At 38.2% G+C, this 20,904-nt stretch overlaps 2 protein-coding genes across 2 annotated transcripts; one reads left to right on the top strand and one right to left on the bottom strand.

Moving 5' to 3' along the window:
* Positions 1 to 3,218: 3,218 nt before the first annotated feature.
* On the bottom strand, positions 3,219 to 4,146 carry LOC143608187 (uncharacterized; the record flags this gene model as incomplete). The annotated part of the gene is made up of 2 exons (XM_077083336.1): positions 3,563 to 4,146; positions 3,219 to 3,416 (listed from the first exon to the last, which is right to left on the bottom strand). Coding segments are annotated over exons 1-2 (782 nt in total), but the record flags the coding sequence as incomplete, so codon positions are not given.
* Positions 4,147 to 14,961: 10,815 nt separating this feature from the next.
* Positions 14,962 to 17,213, top strand: LOC143608185 (polygalacturonase 1 beta-like protein 3). Its single transcript, XM_077083335.1, has 2 exons — positions 14,962 to 15,138; positions 15,254 to 17,213. The coding sequence occupies exons 1-2, from the start codon at positions 15,070 to 15,072 to the stop codon at positions 17,093 to 17,095; spliced, it is 1,911 nt and encodes a 636-aa protein (XP_076939450.1). The 5' UTR covers positions 14,962 to 15,069; the 3' UTR covers positions 17,096 to 17,213.
* Positions 17,214 to 20,904: the final 3,691 nt, after the last annotated feature.

The raw sequence follows: 20,904 nt of genomic DNA, 5'->3' as shown, positions 1-20,904 counted from the left end.
GGTCTGTTAGGCTCTCTGCCGCCTTCCCTCTTGTCACCTTCTCCGCGATTACGAATGTCTTTTTGGGGGCTGGGGTGAACTTTGTTGCGCTTGCTTTTCTGCGGGAGAATAACTGGTTTGTTGCAACCTGGACCATACGGTTTTGTTTGCCCCTCCTTTCATTGTTGCGTGGTGCTTCTGTTTGATGCCCTCTATCTCTTGCTCTGTCTTGGGCAATTTGTTTTTCATTTCGCGCGAAGACTCGCGATGCTTCCATAAGCTTAGCCCAAGTGGTTGGCATGCCATCTCTGCTCAAGAGAGCTCTGCGGAGTTGATCACTGCGCGCACCTTGTATAAAGGCCACGCGCAAGAGTTGTTCAGTGATACCTCCAATTGCAAGAGATTCCTGATTGAAACGAGTTATGTAGTCTTCAATGGTTTCATCATTCCTGCGCACGCAGTGCATGATGTCATCGGGGTCGCGCGTGTGTCTGCGCTGCTGTACAAAGTGAGCCTGGAACTTCTCCAATAGCTCTTCGAACCCATCGATTTGTCCTGTCGGCAAGCTTTCGAACCAGACACGCGCTGCGCCCGTGAGGCAGCGAGCAAACATGTGACACCATGTTAGCATCGTCCAGCTTTCTAGGTTTCCAGTGTTGTAAAAACCTTGTAAAAAATCATCTGGATCTGTTGTACCATCGTACTTGCCTAGACCACTTGGCATCTTGGTTTTGTGTTGAATGGGAGCCTTCGCAATGCGCTCAGTGAATTTTGAATGCTTCACCAAGATGGCTGGCCTATATGGTGTGGTTACGTCCACTTGCCCTTTCGCGTGTGGGTTGTACGGTGTGTATAGATCCATATCAACTTTGGCTCCAGGCGCTATGTTCATGTGCGCGCGAAGCTGTGAACCTCCTGCATGAGTATCTCGCGTCTTCCTCATCACTAACATCAGCGTGTTCGGTGTGAACAGAGTGACTATCTTCCGGCGCGCCGCGCCCTTTTTGTTGTTCCCTGAATGGTTTGTTTATCAAATGCGAGCCTTTGTGTTAAGTCGGCTAAACTTTTTGTGTTTGACCAGCTCATTGTATTTGTCCATTAAACGCCGTTGTTCGTTTATGAGCCATTCTTTAGGGTCATTGGTTTCAACTTCCGGACCCATTGGTCCTTTTTGTTTTGCACCAGTCAGATTTTGGAACGTGAGATCGTCTGGAGGAGTTTCAGTCTGGCTATGAGGTGTTGTGATGAAGGGATGGTTATTGGTGGTGCGCGCAGTATCACGCGGCGCCCTCAGAAACTGATGCCCCTCATTAACATCCTCAAGCTCATTATCCTCCAGAACTTGATCGCTGTTTCGAACACCGGAAACCATGGTGAAGATTTTCAGAGAGAACTGATGAGATAGTGGTTTTGTTGCCGTTGTAACAGGTGATGGCGCCAATGAAGAAACGTGGATCGACTTACTAGTAGACGATCAACTTTCCTCGGGTATGAGTGTGCTATATCACCGATGGTTTTCCGGAATATGAGTTCTTCCACCTACAAAACGAGCAGCACCGTGAACTTACCCCCTCAGAAAGGGACAGAGGGGTCCTCTTTGGGGTAACCCTCCGGTGTGAGAATAAGATATTGTAGGAGAAGATGATAATAATCTAAAAGTGAGTAAGGACTTAGAATGTATTTTCTTGCTTACCTCCCACTGTGGAGGTGGTGTGGTATTTATAGTATTAGGGTTTCCAATGATTGGGCTCAGACCCAATTAGGGCCTTTTTGGCCTCCTCCTATTGCTTCGCCGCCACGTGTCCTTAGGACACCTGGTGCTTTTTTCATTGATTATTCTCTGACCAAGGTATTTCACCTGACCCATGTGCAATCACGTGGTAGCACATGGGTTTTGCTGAGTTGTCCACCCTTCATTGGCAGCTGTCAACATCAGCATATTCTTTATTCCTTAAAGGATACCCTCTGGAAGGTTGTCTGATGAGCACAATCATGGTTGTCCTTATCCTGATTTGGATAAGAACGTGGTTGATTATGTGCATGTGTGATATGCGCCTATCCTGGGGATGCGCGAGGTCTTCTCTTTATTCTCACGCGCAGATGTTTCATGCGCAGATGTGATATGCGCAAGCATATGTAATATGCGTGAGCATATGTGATATGCGCCACGCGCAGATGTGATATGCGTGAGCATATATGATGCATGAGCATATGTGATATGCGCCACACGCAGATGCGCCACGCGCAGATGTGATATGCGTGAGCGTATATGATGCGTGAGCATATGTGATACGCGTGAGCATATGTGATGCGTGAACATATGTGATATGCGTGAGCATATGTGATATGCGCCACGCGCATAGGTTTTGGCTTTGTGTCTTCATGACATCCTGATTTCAAGCCTCTTGTCTATATCTTGTGGGTTGACCCGCCCCGCTCGATGTTAAGGCGGGTGCATACCTCTTCACTATCCTTCTCCATTTTTCAAACGACACATTTATACCTTTCGGAACCCAATTATTCCACTCCATAACATAAGGAGCACTTGAACATGTTGCATTATATATCCCCCTTCGTTGAGCTGAAGAAGAACACAAGACTATAAGGTATGGATGCCATTTTGCTTCTCACTTTAGAGTGACACGTCATTGAGCTGAAGAAGAACATAAGACTATAAGGTATGGATGTCATTTTGCTTCTCACTTTAGAGTGACACGTCATTGAGCTGAAGAAGAACATAAGACTATAAGGTATAGATGCCATTTTGCTTCTCACTTTAGAGTGACACGTCATCGCCATATCATATTCCATTTCAATTCACTCTCTTATACAATAACAAGGAAATTGTCACCAATTCACCACTTCACTCTATTTTCAAACAATATATACATATATATATATAACTTAAATTAAGTTAATGCAACTAAAATTATGAACAAGATATAAATAAAATTACTTTCATTTAAATTAATATAACTAAATAAAAACAAAATCACATTCACTTTTTTTTTGAACGACCAACAAAGATATGTATAATATATACGAAAGTTACTTTACAAACACCAACACGCCTAAACACCAACCAAACCAACCACAATCAATTTCAGTGAGCAAAAAACATCAAAATATTGAAACTTCGCCAAGTCTCCCACGTTAAATTCCTCCACTTTGCTCTGTTTTTAATCCATAAGAACCCGAGCGCCTTCAAATCTCCCACCACATTTGATATCACCGCAGACCTTTCTTTAAACACCAACTCATTCATAGCCTTCCAAATACTCCATAATGTGACTAAACAAACTGCATAAAAAACCTTTGCTTTCTTCCTACCGAAACCCGCGTACCTGTGTAAATCAAGAAGATCCCGAACCGAGAATGCATAGACAGAAGGTAACCCGCACCACATGGATACGATTTGCCAAACATCTTGTGCAAGACTACATGAAACAAACAAGTGTTCAACAGTTTATGCATGATCCCCACAAAACGAGCATAAATCTGAACCGAAATTAATATTTCTTTTTGCCAACTCCACTAAAGTCGGTAATCTTTCAAGGCCTACACGCCAACCTAAAATGCACACCTTTTTGGTACCCATGCATTCCACATGAAAGCAAAGTCCGATCTCGAGTAACCTATCTCCCCCAATTTATCTTTTACACTCTTTACTGTGAACCCAACATGTTCATTCAAACCCCACAACAACCGATCTCTATTCGACCCCATATGAACCCCTTCGCACAAATTAAGGAGACTTCTAAAGTCTTCAATCTCCATCTCACGTGTCAGTTGCCTAACCCAATTCCATACGCCGCACAATTCATTTTCGTACATCATTAAACGATCCGCAACAACACACATTTTGGACCGTTCCAACGCGAATAACCGAGGAAATCTAACCTGGAGTGGCTCCTCCCCAATCCATTTATCAATCCAAAACAAAGAGCACTGCCCATTCCCTAGTTCATATTTCAAATTCATCTTCATGCAAATACCCATCTCCTCAAGCTTATCCGATATAGCAATGATATTTCTCCACGAACCCGCCAAAGACTTTCGAACCGGAATGAAGTTCCAAGACCTCGCAGTATGGTGAATTGACCACACCACCTTTCGCCACAACCCATTCTTCTCTTCTTTGAACCTCCACCACCATTTTGCTAACATCGCGAGATTTGCATCGCGCAACGAGCCCAAGCCGAGACCCCCTTTATTAATTGGAGCAATCACCTTGTCCCACGCAACCCAATTAATCTTGGTTACGTCCTCCGTTCCACCCCAAAAGAATACTCGTCTTAACCGATCTAATTTTTTTATCACCCCTTCCGGAGCCCGGAACTACGAAAAAAATAAGTCGGCAACGAGTTCAAAACCGACTTTAATACTGTCAATCTTCCCCCAAACGATAGCCTTTTTGCTTTCCATATTGATAGGCGTTTTCTGAACATTTCCACAATCGGATCCCACGAATTTATTCGATTCATATTACCCCCAACGAGTAGACCGAGATGGCGGAAAGGAAACGCCCCCACTCCACAGTTTAGTATTCTTGCCATTTCCACCATTTCTGCATTATCCACCTTTGTACCAAACACCCGACATTTTGCCAAATTTATCTTGAGCCCCGAAACCGCCAAAAAACACCTTAATATCCTTTTTAATGTAATCGCATTTGAATAGTCCCACTCACCAAGGAATATCGCGTCATCTGCATACATAAAATGAGATAATAACGGCCCGTTATGTCCCCCTTTCAAACCCCGAAAAATGTTGGCTAAGCATGCCTTCTTCATCATCACCGACAACCCTTCCATCGCTAATAAAAATAAGAAAGGAGATAGCGGATTTCCTTGTCGTATACCTCGAGTACAAGAGAACTCCCGTGTCGGAGAACCATTTACTAATACCGAAGCCCGAGCCGAGTGTAAAATGGCTGCCACCCAATTCCTCCACCTGTTCGGGAAGCCCATTTGGCCCATAACTGAGTCCAAATAACCCCAATTTACCGAATCATACGCCTTCTCAATGTCGATCTTGAATATTAATCCTTTTTTGCCCGACTTGTTCAGCCACGAAATGACTTCATTAAGAACCAGCGGGCCATCGAGAATACTACGACTTGCTAAAAACGCGGACTGCTCCTCTGAAATCAACCCATTTATTACATATTTCAGCCTGCTGACTAACACTTTTGAGACGACTTTGTTTATACACCCGATTAAACTTATCAGCATAAAATCCGTAAGCCCGACCGGATCATTGGATTTAGAAATTAAGGAAATGAATGACGACATGCAATCCCAACTAAAAGAAGCACCATAGTAAAATTCTTCAAAAATCCTTACGAAATCCGCTTCAAAACTCCCCCAACATCTTTTAATAAATTTAAAATTATATCCATCAGGCCCCGGAGCCCTATCCCCCGCACAATCCCACACAACCGCCTTTATTTCAGTTAAAGTGAATGGATTAACCAGATTAACCGAGTCCTTCTCAAGAAGTCTTCTAAACTCCAGGCAAACTAGACGTGGTCGAGACCCCACAATTTCAGTAAACTGATCCTCAAAGAAGTCAAATACCGCGTCTTTCATCAAAGAAGGATCCGTGACCCAGGCACCATCAATGAAATGACCATGCATCCGATTGTTGCTTAGATTTGAGTTTATTATCCCATGGAAAAAACTGGAATTATCGTCCCCGTCTATAGCCCAACGGGTTCGAGATTTTTGCTGGATATCCCGCATCTTTGCTAATTCAAAATCGTCTACAAACGCTTTACATTCCAGCCTCACCTCCTCAGGATGTAGGTCTCGGGTTACAGCCACATTCCATAACCGCAACATATTCCCTTTTTTCACCTCATACTCCTTTTCGATTGCAGGTTTAATCCCGACTAACCAAACTTTAATATGCCTTTTTGACCATTTGAGTTCCAGAGCTAAGTCAGCAGAACCGGAGAAACGAAACCGATTACATTTATAATTAACGAATTCGACAAAACCCGGCAAGTCAAGCCAAGAATTAAATACTCTGAACGGAATGTGCCCAAAATCCACCGGAACAGATACAAGCGATACCGGGAGATGATCTGACGGACCCTTTGCAAGTGCCGAGACCGATGCAGTCGGCCATGAGCTCATAAAATCTTTGCACACCAAAAACCGATCCAATTTGCTAAATTTATCCCCCCCTATCAGAAACGTAAGTAAATAAACCCCCACTCATTTGATATTCAACTAGATCAGCTCTATCAATGAAGTTATTGAACTCCAGTGCATTTGCCGCAATGAACTCAGAATTTCTTCGTTCTGACTCACCCCGAACTTCATTAAAGTCTCCAACAAAAATACAGTTCCCATTTAGAGACCACCTCAGATTTAGTAATTCACCCCATAATCTCCTTTTTCCAATCGCGTCGTTTGGCGCATAAACATTAACAATATTTAAAACCGATCCTGAACCATTAATTATACCCCTTATAACTAGATACCTTCTGTTCTTGATTAACCCCGTTTTAAGAAAAAACGACGGGTCCCAAATACTTATGATACCCCCGGAAGTACCCACCGCTTCCACAAAATCAAAATCGAAAATTGTATTCCCCCAAAAGCTACTCACCTGATTACGACTTGCGGCATCCATCTTCGATTCCTGAATTGCAACGAAATGAACGCCATGACTCGTTTTAAGACCTCGGACCCAACTAGTTTTATATCGGCTCCCAGCCCCCCTAACATTTATAGAAATACAATTCATTGGACTACATTCTGTGCACCCTCACCCATTTACAATTTCTTTAACAAGACCCACATGACCGGCGAGATCAACGCCGATGAAACAACCTCCATTTCCACATCCATCTCTTTATCAGACGCGTTTGAACTCGACCTAGAGCAATCCTCATTATTTGGAACCTCAACTGATTGCACCGGAGGTATTTGCGTTAGAACCCCCAGATTCAGCCTCCACACTATCCTCCTGGTTACCCTCGCCATCAAAAAGACCCCCATATTGATCTTTATCCACATACACAGGAACCTCATCTTTCACACTCTTTATGCCTGTCGAAGCATGAAATGAATCTGACCTGATCCATGACGAAGCATGAAATGAATCTGACCTGATCCATGACGATGTTTCCACGGATTTCGAGATGAACGAACCACGTCTTGATCTTCTTCTTCGGCTGCTTGAGACCTGCAATGGCTTTTCGGGGGTGTGGAGGTGACTGCTAAGAAATCTCAAGGATCTCTTGTTTACAGACACAAAAAAGTGGTGGTGGCTCTTATTGAGCATGACCCCTTAATAAGGAGGTGGAGACCTCCTTATATAGAGAGCCTCATGGCCACCATCATGGTACCCTAATGGGCCTAGCCCAGTTAGGGTTACCTCCACAAAACCCCCTCAGCCCAATAACATTGTATTAGTCCATATAATAAAATAAGCCAAACATAATAAATTTAGGGTCGTAAAACCGGGTTTAGTACCATACCCCTACAGATACTAAGACCCCTAAGATAAGAAATGGCCGCATCCCCAAACCCCATCTCCATTAGAGATCTCCTCACAACTCTTCATACCCACCACCTCTGCTAAGATTGCCGACCCTATACAACGGATAGGATAATTCATCGCTGGACAGTCCAATGTTATTGTCTTCATCTTATCACATGATTCTTGCCTCCGATTTTGAACCACATCCCTATACGACATCTTCTCCGGTACCGACGTACGTCCTCCAAACTCTTCAGCCGGATTTGCTTCTGACCCTGTTCGATGTTGAAACCTCTGCTCGTTACGAACTCGTGGATGATCTCCAGCCGCAGATTTTTGTCTCTGATTTTTACCAAATTGTGCCACTTTCACAGACACTTTCGCCTCAAAGATCTTAACTTCGTTAAGATTTCCCACCATCCTCCGAACATCAGACACCCCTTTGAACCTTATGAAACCAAAATGGTTACCCCATAGATCTTTTTTCCTTGCTACATATGAGTCTGATAGATTGCCAAATTCTTGAAAAGCACCCTTTAGGATAGACCTATTAACACCTTCAGGAAGATTCGACACGAGAAACGTTAACTCGTCGTCGTCAGACTTTTGCTGTCTCACCTCTTGCCGCTCCCTGTTGTTCTCTCTCATACTTGGTTTTAATCTTCACATTCACTTAAATTAATATAACTAAATAAAAATAATATTAAATACTAATATACCCAATTCCCCACCCCACCCATCTTCCCAACCTCCTTCACCATCATCTCTGTTCTTTCTGTAGCCTCTACATCTTATTTACCTTTCTTTGTAAGTTTGTAATATGAGTCCTGAATAATTTGTTAAAAAGAAAAAAAAAAGTTACCGTCTATTTTATAGTCAATAAAATAATGCTTTTGTCTTGAAAAATTATCAAACATATCGGCATATTTATCGGTGATTTCACCAACAAAAAATCACCGTCGGCGGCACCGAATATGAGCGGGACGGTGTTCACCGCCGGCACCGCCTGCCACGTACCCTTTTTCATCGGTAAATCGATGACCATACCTTACAGTCTAACTCATGTAGGAATAAATAAATACATAATTTAATTAACATTAACAAGTGTGTAAACATAATTCATGTTATTTTTAATTTTTATTTACCATCATTAAAATATATATATAAAGAATACTAAATTTTCAAAACCTATGATTATCGTAGTTCAAATAATCACTATATATCAAGAGAATATGATTCATTATAATCATCTATATGTTGACAACGCTATACGGTCAAAATGGTAATTAAAGCTGACGATAAACTGAAATCACATTAATCAAGTAACACAAATACATATGAGCAGAAGAACGTCTTTGAACGCACAATCAGATCATTAATGCACTGAGCTGATCAACCAATCTTTAACACTACGTACAAGCTACCCGATAAAAGATTCAACAACACAATAAATCAAAATCCTAGACTACAACATTAAACTTGAGAGAACATGTGAAGTTGTGAAATGTTTAACCAAATGGGTAAAACCCACAAATCTGTGATCCGCATGTGCTTTAGAGTGGAAACTAGAGGTGCACAAATCGGGTTTTTTCTAATACCCGGGTTCGAGTATGAAACCGATTTCGGGTATGATCAGATATTGGAAAATCGGGTATGAGAGAAATCGGGTAGGGTATTGAGGAGAAAAACTCAACCCTATGTACCCGGGTAGGGTATGATCGGGTTCGGGTATAACCGGGTTTTGGAGCAGGGTATGTGTCCGTGAACGACCGGGTATTAATACCCGGTTTTTAATTTGTAACCTTTATACATTTTTTAATTTGTTTAAAATTTAAATTTGCTTTGAAATTTATAAAAATAATTACATTATATTACAAAAACCATAAATCTACTTAATTACAAATTATTTACTTAGTAATATGAATTTACCAAAACTTAAACATAAAAGTTGTGAAGTAAACAAAAAGATATACTATAAAAACTCATGTATTATTTCGGATATTAGAAAATTCGTATCGGGTATAACCGAGTATGGGTATAGGGTATGACCGGGTCCGGGTATTTACGGGTATAAATCGGGTACGTTTCCGGGTACGAGTATTGACCTCAAAATGCATACCCTACAAGTACATGTAGGGTCGGTTTCGGTTTCGGGTATAAAATACCCGGGTATAAAAAAAACCGGTTCCGAGTATTTTTTTTCGGGTCCGGTTCCGACTACCGGTTTCTTGTGCACCTATAGTGGAAACGAATCCATAGTCCAACTAGTCATAGCCCTTTGGATGCGAAAGGTGGCCCAGATGTGAACTCATGATCCATAATGCAAACCAAGTAGAAGTCCAAAGAATCCAGCATCCAGCAAGCCCAAGCCCAAAGAGTCAAACCGTCAAATAAGTCCAGCAAGAACAATAGCCCAAAGAGTCCAGCAAACCAGCAAACACATGAGACAAAAAAATAATAATAATAATTTGACCAATAAACATTTTTAGTAAATATTTTAACATAATTTAGAAACAAATTTGACATTGAATTTGAGAGTACCTATATGTTTAAACAGTTATGGAAGGGGGTAAGTGTGAGACGTGAAAAGGGCAAATCGCGGCACGTAACCTTTGAGGTTGCAAAAGAGACTTCCCTTCTCACATTCCAAAACTTGCGTCTTCTCACATTCCAAAACTTGTGTCGTGATGGGTTGAAATGTGATGGACTAATGGTGGGGTGAAATGGAGATAAAATATTGATTATATAACAATTATTAGTTGAAAGAAGATAAATTGTTGGTTATATAATAATTTATCTAGATATATTGTTAAGAATAACGGGTCAGTTATAGTGCATAAGATTAAAAGCGGAGAAGGTGTTACTTATTCAAGTTCGGCTTGAAAAATCCATAATTCATCACTATATTAGACTCGAGAGACCCGAAATTCAAACCAAACCAAATTAGAATAATGAATTTGAATTCGGATCTTAAATATTCGAATTGAGATCTTGTCCGAACCAAATTTCAAATTGAATGTGAACTTATGAGTATCGAACCAAACTGACCTAAATAACTCGGGCACAAATTTCGAAACAAATGCTATGGTAGAAGACGTACGGTGGAAAGAAAGAGAGATGAGAGATGGCCGATGTATATCTCTTCTGTGTTGTTTTAAAACCCCCAAACCATCAAAGAAGCACAATCTAGCACTTAAATGGACACATCAAAGAAGCACATTGTACCACACCCTAAGGCACCACAAGATGGTAATTGTAATATATATAATTCGATAAGTTTAAGTAATTGTCTGTAATTGTCTACGCTATTTTGATAAGTAATTGCCTGCCGTTAGTCTGTAATTGTCTATGCTATTTACTGATTAATGATTATTATTATTATCACAAAAAAATATATAATAATAATAATAATTCGATAAGTTTTTTCTTTCCTAAAGAAAATCATTTCTTTATATGGTCATAATTTCTGGCATTCTTGCAATTTTTTATTTGTAAAACTCAAAACAATATTAACAACTTATTGAACTCAAATATCAATATAAAGAAACAAGCAACTAAACAACCAGACACATAACAAATCAGATAACGCGTCGAAAAGTGACACCAAAATCAGCCGCGATGAAATCTAACATTCCTCCATCTTGTAGCCACAATCTCGATGCGCGTAAACAAATCTTCAAAATTTGAAACAGTTTTAGGGACATGTGACTATGCTGTGAATAACCCTTTGTAGCTAGCCTAGCAAGGTATATATTTGTTTCATATTGTTTTGAGATAAAGGCATATAAAGCAACCGCATATCTGATCTTGTACTACATAAAGATACATGCTTTAAGCATTAATGCTTTCTTTTTACATGAAGATATAATATATACTTTACTTGGTTTATATTTATATAATTCAACTGAATGACAATTTGTACAGATATATTATTTAAAGATTGTTGCACTAAGATTCCTTTGATATATGTTTTGTCTCATACATCCTCCCATATTTTCAGGTTTTTGAAATTGGTGCATGTTACAGAAGGAATCTATTCCACTCTTGGTCGATCTTGAATTAATATACATAGTTTTCTGCGCATCACTAAGATACTTGTCACTTGTTGGTTTAGGCTAAGGGGTGTGGGGGGCGCGAGAGGGGGCGCGAGTGCGGGCTCCAGCCAATAATATTGTGACGTGTGGCAGAGAGAGAAACTTGATAAGATGGGTGTTGGAGCCCCCGTTGGAGCCCCTGGCCCTGGTGTGGAGGGGCGCGAGCAGGGGCTCCAGCGGATTTTTTTTTATTTTTTTATAAATGTATTAAAAAACGTATTATTAGAAAAGGTAAAGAAAAAAAGCTTGCTGTATAAGATAGCCCACATCGTTTCCATCACACAGTCAACAAAACCCAACCACCAAATCTTGAAGGCCATGGCGACCGATCACCGGAAGAAGAACGCCACCGGTGCTTTCTTCTTCTTCATGGCCACTTTAATCATGTGGGCGGTCTCTGTTTTCTTCGAAATTTTATTCAACCAACGCACCGAGCTTCTCCCACTCCTATTCGGCTTCTGCTTTTACCAATTCGCCAACTGGGTTTGCCGGAAGTTTATTTCCAGAGACCCGCTTTTATTATATATTATGCCTTTGTTTGTTGATTTGGATAATAAAGATGATTAATTTATTATTAATATAGGAAAAACTTCTCCAACGGCTCTATTTCACTTCCCAATACCCCTTTACGCCCATTTTCACCCGCTAGCCCTCTTGCGCCTGCCTGGATTTCCGCGCTCGCGCCCCTCTCGCGCCTCGGTGGTGCGGTGCTCGCGCCCCGGGGCGCGAGCGGATGGGCTCACGCGCCCCCTCTCGCGCTCCACACCCCTCAGCCTTATATGTATACTCCAGTATAGATATATATATTAGATCTATAGTTGGTATGTATTTTATATCTATTCTAGGGTTTGTGACTAGTGGATGATGGAACAATGCTTAAACATTCATGTCAAGGTGTTGGTAACCAACTCTGTCAGTGAATGTTGATGGATCAAGCTGAGAGAAACTTAATAATAAATGCTAATCATTTGATGCTCAAATAGTCTGGCTTGTTTGGTTGAATGGTGATATATATTCTCTGTTGTAAGTTTGTAACCTTATTTTACTTTTAACCCTCTATGAGCTTATACAATATAAAAAAAAAACTTCCTACTTTTTGTATATAAAGAAGTCATCCAAGGGATATTTTTTTAATTGAAACCACCTTCAATTCATAATATAAAATATAATTAATGCTTCATATTAATTTTAACGTTTTAGGTTTAACTCAAAGTAAAAAATCCATCATTATGAAAAAACTCACTTAAGTTAGGTTTTGATTCATGAGACCATAAGATCTCAACCCTAACTTAAACAATATCACTTTATGTCATTGGATCAAAAATTTAAAAGGTCAAATGTGCTACAACTTAATATTACTATTATAATACTTTTATCAACTTAAAAAATATATACACGAGAAAGTGACTAAACTAATTTTTACATATTAACATTTTTAAATTTGCTGAAAATGTGCGTACAGTAAAACATATATAAATTAATACTCGATAAAATTAATAATTTGTTCAATTCCAACTTGAAATTAATGCGAAATTGGTACCTAATCGATGAGATAATATGATAATAACTTTTTGATATCCCAGTGTAAATACAGTGGTTCCAAACGAAACTATAAATTAATAATTATTAACGTATTTCAAATTTTAAGATTGTCTAGTAAAAAATGATTGTATGGTCACTTGTTTTTTTTGTTAAACTTTGAATCTATATTGAGTTCATCTTGTTTTTGTAATTTATTTTTTGGTACTATGGACTGATTTTTTACTTATTCAAAAACAATGAACTTAGACAAATTCAATTAATTTGTGAATGTACGTACGTTGCATTTAAAAATTTAAAAGTCATACGCAAAACCTCTTTATATTAATAAGTTATTAATTTATCACTATAATTATATCTTGTTAAATTAATAAAATAACTTGTTCCTATCATTATTAATTTATAAAGGTTTTAATGTAAGCCTTAGGTAACTTTGATATTTGTCGATATAAGTTAGTAAAAATTTTATTTTCTTGCAAAAATATTGAATACAACTTTATCAAATTTTGATTACTTTTTAAGAATAAACAAGTTATTTAAAAAATATTCACATACAAACAAACTTAGGTTAGTCTGCTTTATTTTAATATATTTAATAAATTAAGTTACTTTAGTAGATCAAGTCCATTTCTTTTCCCATAAAAAATAAAAAAAATATGAAATTTTATGCATGTATATATTGAGGTGATGAGACATATACAGCTAGGATGGAAGACTATAAGTAAATACCAGACATGGTTTACTGGTCCTTTATTATAAAAAACAAAGAAGCATGGTCCTTGGAGGAGTCTTTTTCACCATTTCTGTAAAAGGTGACTAAAATAGAGATGCACAAATCGGTTTTTTTAAAAAAACCGGTTCGGTTAATAACCGGACCGGTTTTTCTTGGCCTGAAAAAAAACCGGTTTTTAAATAACCGGACCGGTTTATTAACCGGTTTTTTTGGTGCAAAACTCGGACCGGTCTAACCGGTTAGGAAGGGTTTAGAAACCGGTTAGAACCGGTTAATAACCGGTTTTTTTAATTAACCGGTTTTTTTTTTAAAATAACCGGTTAATAACCGGTTTTTTTCATAATAACCGGTTTTAAAATTAACCGGTTTTTTCCATAACCGGTTCAGTAACCGGTTTTTTCTCTAGAACTTGTAACCGATATACGAACCGGCGGTTACTAAACCGGTCAAACCGGTTTTTAAATAACCGGTTTTTGTAAAAACCGGTTTTCGGTTTAAACCGTTGAACCGGTTCACCAACCGGTTTTTTTGCCCATCTCGTAAAAGAGAAAGAAGAAAGAAAGTGTCCACAAGAAGACGCCATATTGGTCCTTACATTTCAAGCTTTACTTTGTTTTTAAATAACTTACATATGCCCATACTGTCTCCAACTACTCAATGAATTCAAAATGGCTTATTCAATCCATACATTTTCAAATTTGTATTTCACTTAGTTCAAACCATTACCTTTAATTCTTGCAAAAGAAGAAAGTACACAACACAAACTCTTAAGAGTTGAGTGATTATTCCCAAAAAAGAGTGATATGCATGTTTCTAGTGACACTATATTTCATACTAGTGACACTTTTTTCAATTTGAAAAATTAATTAATTGTTATCAAGTTCATTCACATTCGTGAGACTCGCACCGACTATTGACATATCAACAACTAGCCAGTTTCAGCTCACATATATACGAACGGACAAACAAACCTGACGATTTTCTATTCTCTACTCTCCTCTAGCAACGACCCCCCTCTCTCCTCCACATTATTTGTTTGTGGGGTCCACAGACCCGGCCATTACAAAAAAAATGTAACATGTTTAAATATATTGTAAAAACATTTATATATATATATATATATATTACTTTCATAGGATTCCACTCTCCATAAATCTCACCACCACTACACTACAACACCACACTCCGAACCAAACACTCACATTCTACACACACAGACAAATCAAGATCATGGACAAAAGAGTCAAACTCAACCTCTTCTACTTCTTGTTCTTGTTCTTGTTTCTATCTTCAACAACTGTAAGTACTTATACACATAATTGGCTTTTTCTATTTCTTCCATCGTCTTTTACCTTGCAATGTAATCACTTATATTATATACATCCTAATAAACAAATCAATCAAAACCATGCAGGTTTCTAGTGATGACACAACCTTAAAAACATCAAACATATTAACCAAACCAAACCCATTCTCACCTAAATCTTCCTTAACTCGTTACTGGAAGACACAAATCTTAAACAAACAACCAATCCCACATTTCATTCTCTCCAAATCATCTCCACTTCAACCCTTGGAATCCTCATTATTTACCAAACTAGCCTCCAACCACTCATTATCATCTCACCTCTCATCCTTTTGCTCTTCAGCCAACTTATTATGCTTCTTTGAACCCACCTTAAGTTCCTTAACAACCACTAACCAACCCAAAGACTCCAACTTTGCCATTTACACCAACAAACGTTTCCAAAACTACGGCGCCGCGCGTATTGGCGGCGCCGACACGTTTAAAAACTACTCAGAAAATATTAACTTTGCAACAAGTAGTTTCATTAAATATAGTGGTGCATCCACTGGTCATAATGAAGGGTTTATATCCTATGCAAGTGATGCTAATGTGGCTAACTCAAATTTTACTAGTTATGCTAATGATGCCACTGGTGGTAATGGTGAGTTTAACTCGTACATGCCACGTGTCAATGTGCCGGATCTTCGGTTCACTACATATTCTGGTAATGAGAATAATAATCCATTGACATTCAAGAGTTATGTGGATGATACAAACTCTGGTAATCAATTGTTTACAAACTATGCTAAAAATGGTAATGGGGTGCCTTTAGGGTTTACTAGCTATGGTGACACATCAAATGTGGTGGGGTCCACTTTTTCTCATTATGGTGAGTTGGGTAATGGGGCGAATGACACGTTTAAGGGTTATTCGACGAAGGCGAATAACCCTAAAAACGAGTTTAAAGCGTATAGTGGGAGTGGTGGGAATGCGGGGTCGGATACTTTTGTGAGTTATCGCGATCGGGCGAATTCGGGTAGTGATTCGTTTTTGTCTTATGGGAGGAAGGCGAGTTCGGGGAGATCGGTTTTTGTTAATTATGGGAAGTCGTTTAACCCGGGATCCGATTCGTTTAGGGAATATGGTAAGGGGTCCACGGGTCAACGAACGGGGTTTAGTAGTTATGCATTGAACGCGACGTTTAAGGATTACTCGAAGACGGGTGTCACATTTGCGCAATACACGAAGCCGGGGTCGAACGAGGGTTCGAAGAAGGTTAGTGGCGGTTTGGTAAATAAATGGAGCGAACCGGTTAAGTTCTTTAGAGAAAAAATGTTAAAGAAAGGGACGGTTATGATGATGCCCGATATTGTGGATAAAATGCCTAGACGGTCGTTTTTGCCCCGATCCATCACGTCAAAACTACCGTTTGCCAGTGACAAACTGTCTGACGTGAAGGAAGTTTTCCAGGCTCGGGACAAATCTATTATGGAGCGTGTGTTGGTTAATACGCTCGCAGAATGTGAGAGGGCACCAAGCCCGGGTGAGACCAAGCGGTGCGTTGGCTCAATTGAGGACATGGTTGATTTTGCGGTTTCAGTTTTGGGACATGATGTGGTGGTAAGGACAACGGAGAATGTTATAGGGTCAAAGAAGGAAGTCATGATTGGGAAAGTCAACAGAGTCAACGGTGGAAAACTAACGAAGTCGGTGTCGTGTCATCAAAGTCTATACCCTTACCTAATGTATTATTGTCACTCCGTCCCAAAGGTGAGAGTCTACGTGGCAGAGATACTTGACGTGTCAACTAAAAAAAAGATAAACACGGGTGTTGCCATATGTCATATTGACACGTCATCATGGAGCCCCGGGCATGGAGCTTTCATTGCACTTGGTTCGGGTCCGGGTCGGATTGAAGTTTGCCATTGGATATTTGAGAATGACATGACTTGGACTACTGCGGATTGAAGACATAATTTGTTATAGGTTTTTTTCATTCATAGTAAGTAGTGTTGTTTTCATGACTCGTGAGATTTGAGAGCTTTATTGTTGTCAATGATTCTAAATTTGATGTTCTTTTCATAGTTTTTAACTTTTTTTATCAAATAAAATATATTATAACAATGTGTTCTACATGAAAGAAAGTTATACAAAAAAAAACTAACATAACTAGAGAGAGATGTAACTACATGTGATTTATATTTGATTTTGCTTGTACGTTTCTCCATTTCGTTGATGATCATCATTGCAAGAGAAATTGAGTGGAAATCAAATATACATCTATGATGATTATGTTACTCGGATTGCTTTTGATAACGGGTGTGAAAGCTATGAGTGTCACTAGCCAAATATAGGGATGGGCATTTTGTCCCAAATACGTACCCGTACTCGTATCCATACCGATTTAGCTTATTCGGTACGGGTATATTGGTACTCATTTTTGTTGAAATTTGATACATGTACAATTGAGTACGGGTACATTTGGTATTTTGTACCTATTTGGAGTATATAAGGGTTTAATTGGGATTCTTCATATATAATATATAAAATAAATTCTCCAACCATGTTATTATTAAATAAGTACCAAATGTTTCTTCAAAATTAAATAGTATAACATTCAAGACTCGAACCAACAAATAAATCACTTAAAGTCGGAAACCGAATTAGGGTCCTTCAATACTATTTTATCATTAAATCGACGGCCAATTTGGTACGTGTACTAATTTGGTACTCGTCACGTACATGTGCAAGTATCGATACCCGGACTAATTCATGTTGTCTGTTACTCGTACGGGTACCAATTTCAAGATCGTTGAAGATTTGGAAATAAAACAAGTAAAGTGGTACAAAAACGGGTACTGTACCGAAATACCCATACCAATACACGTACCCGTACCATACTGGAAAAAAATGTTACGAGTATTGATACATGTTTTTATTGCTTTTTGGTACGGGTGCAATCGGGTCCAAGTACAAATACAAATACTGTCTCAAGCTCATCAGTCACCCCTAGTCAAATATACTCAAATTACAAGTATGGATTTATCAGCAATAACCATAGTATTATTAAAATTCAATTTGTCTATTGGTTTTAATCTTTTTCTTAAAGGTTGTCTATAAGAGTGATACAATAATCTACTAACCATACATAATCACAATATAAATTTTATATAGTACAATGTTAAATTGTACATGACTAAATTTTTCGGCAATTAATGTGATGAAAATTCAAAAACAATTTGAGATTTTCAATCTCCTAAGTATTTAGATTTATTGACCATGAACCAAGAGGCATACATCAATGACATAATAGTGAATTATTCTCTGCAAAGTTAAAGGTATCATGTGTATACATTTTAGAAACATAGTACATTTAGATGATCACCGCTTTAGTTGAAAGAATAGTGTTACTTGTTTTTTGGTAAAATTAGCAAAAGTTGACATAAGTTAAAATTAGATCGAAAAACATGTGAACAAGTACTACCCACGAGGCTACAACACCATATCAAATCAGCTTGTGGCCTATCAACACAGAGACTATGGAAAAACCCTGAGTCTTCTTCGATCTAGTTAAGGATTCACGTCTCATGATACACAACATTGTATGCTTAGAGGTAGGATTTGAGATGTGTGTGTTAGCCGTTTATAAGAAATCCACATAATAATACAAATTATCTAAATCTTGCTAAATTTAAACCAAGGGATCATTAAATGTAAGACAAAAACTAAAATAAACTTTCCGATCTGTGAACTAGAAAAAATTCAAAATAGTTGTTTACATCTCTGTAGCCAAGATATACACGAAGTTATTTACCATATTATTGGTTTTTACTTAAATTTTATGAAAATAATATAGACCGGAACGGGATACTTGAATGTTAATATATAAAACAAAATTAGGTATATGAAAAAAAATGTTTGAAAACAAATGAGCAAATACTGCGTATTACAAGGTAAACTGTCAATGATCATTGGCTCAATTGGTAAATGCTAGTTGGGTTAAGTGTCAAGCAGAGGGGTGTATCAAGGTTCGAACCACGCATGTGGCAAATTTAATTGTGGAAACCTCCTGGGGTTCTGATTAAATTCCAACAAGTGTACGCCATTGATTAGAGAGAACACCGCCGTTCTAGGTTTCGAAATCTGGTAAGGCGGGATTGTATGCGGGTTGTAAGCCTTTCGAAGTCCCTCAGCAATCAGTTGCACTAAACAGTTCAAGAAAAGGAAAACATAAAACAAGGTAGAATGTGGATACGTAAAGTTTATTTTATGTCTTTCATGATTATAAAGATAAAAACTCATGTGTCATAGCTATGACAATATAAGTGAAAATGTCTATTTTCTGTGCATAAAATATTCAAAGATAGTAATCAAAGTGGTTGTGCATGCTTGAAGCTAACAAAGGTTTCAATTCAAGTTTGATATGATGGTGGTGATCGATTGCTTGTTGTTAAAGACGCAAACATTGGCAGTAGCACATTCTGGCATATATATCATTTAGTATTGTCCGTTTGTGGGAAAGCATGCTAACCAAACACACCACCAAATCACTTCACACCTCTTGTCCTATTATCTGCCACTCAAGAACATGTTTTGTTTTACATTCTTAGACTTATTATGATGATTGATCCTTTAAAACACTATCTTAGATTGCTTTGTTTTGAAACAATATGCAACTATTCTTATAGATCATATGACAAATGTACTTTATATGTTGGGATTGGTACTTTGTTTCATTGTAGGGGTGTTCAAAGAATCGGATTTGGGATATTCGAGTTTTGAAAGTTTTAAGTTGGATTTGAATACGATTTAAAATCCAATTTATGAATTTGAATCAAATTTCAAGTTTTTCGAGTCTGATTCATTTACTAAACACGCCTAGGTGAGGGTCGTTGACAAATTACAAGGTCGTCGACTTTAATATGATATTCTAAGGGGGAAAGAAATCTAAATAAAATCGAAATCCAATGCATCGACTCTAAATTGTCTTAATGTTTTTCAATGATAGTTGTCTACTAGAGTGGAGTTGTGGACACTTTTTTTATGAACTAACTATGAGGATTGTCGAAGTGGAGATAGCGGAGAAGTAGGGTTGTTCAATCATCTATCGTTTCTTCAATAGAATGGACATGTGGAAGCGGCGATGTGGATTTAGATTTTTGGCAAGCGGAAAGGGTGGCGATAGATATTAGAATCTTAGAGCCGATAATGAAGTAGATTAGAGATTTGTAATTTTAGACATATGATAGATTCAGGGTAATTGCTTGTTGAGTTAATCGTTGCGTTGAATAAATATATACAAAAAATAGAATAAAAATGCATCAATTGAATTCGTATTCGATTCAAAATTTTATTACTGAGTTTGAATCGAATTTAATGTCGATCTGAATTGAATTTCAGTTTTTTAGAGTCCGATTCAAATACTAAACTAGTTTTATACCGATCCCCATCATCTGTTTGTGAGTAAACCATTGGTTTATAAATCCAACAAAGATTTTGTAAATTAACATAAGAGTTTATTTTATCAAAACATCCAAACAAATGGTCTAATCTTAATATGAAATTCAATCATACTGTCTAAGTTTTAAAATGTGCCAAATATAAATACAAACCAATATATAAGTTATGGTTGTGGACCTTAATTTGTCTAAATATAAGAGTTTGATATAGAGGTGCACAAATCAGGTTTTTCAAATACCAGGTTTCGGGTATGGAACCGGGTTCGGGTATGACCGAGTATCAGAAAATGGGTATTGCAATACCTGGGTCGCGTTCAG

This window comes from Bidens hawaiensis, unplaced genomic scaffold (genome assembly GCF_021521415.1).
Source record: "Bidens hawaiensis isolate Kalapana, Puna unplaced genomic scaffold, B.hawaiensis_p1.1 tig00104145_1, whole genome shotgun sequence".
Classification (NCBI taxonomy): Eukaryota; Viridiplantae; Streptophyta; class Magnoliopsida; order Asterales; family Asteraceae; genus Bidens; species Bidens hawaiensis.
Note: the sequence above shows the minus strand (reverse complement) of the source record. Positions and strands in the feature narration are given on the sequence as shown.

Coding starts and splice junctions, on each gene's coding strand:
- LOC143608185 (XM_077083335.1), top strand. CDS start 15,070: ATGGACAAAAGAGTCAAACTCAACCTCTTCTACTTCTTGTTCTTGTTC. Junction 15,139..15,253: donor TGTTTCTATCTTCAACAACT/GTAAGTACTTAT, acceptor AAAACCATGCAG/GTTTCTAGTGATGACACAAC.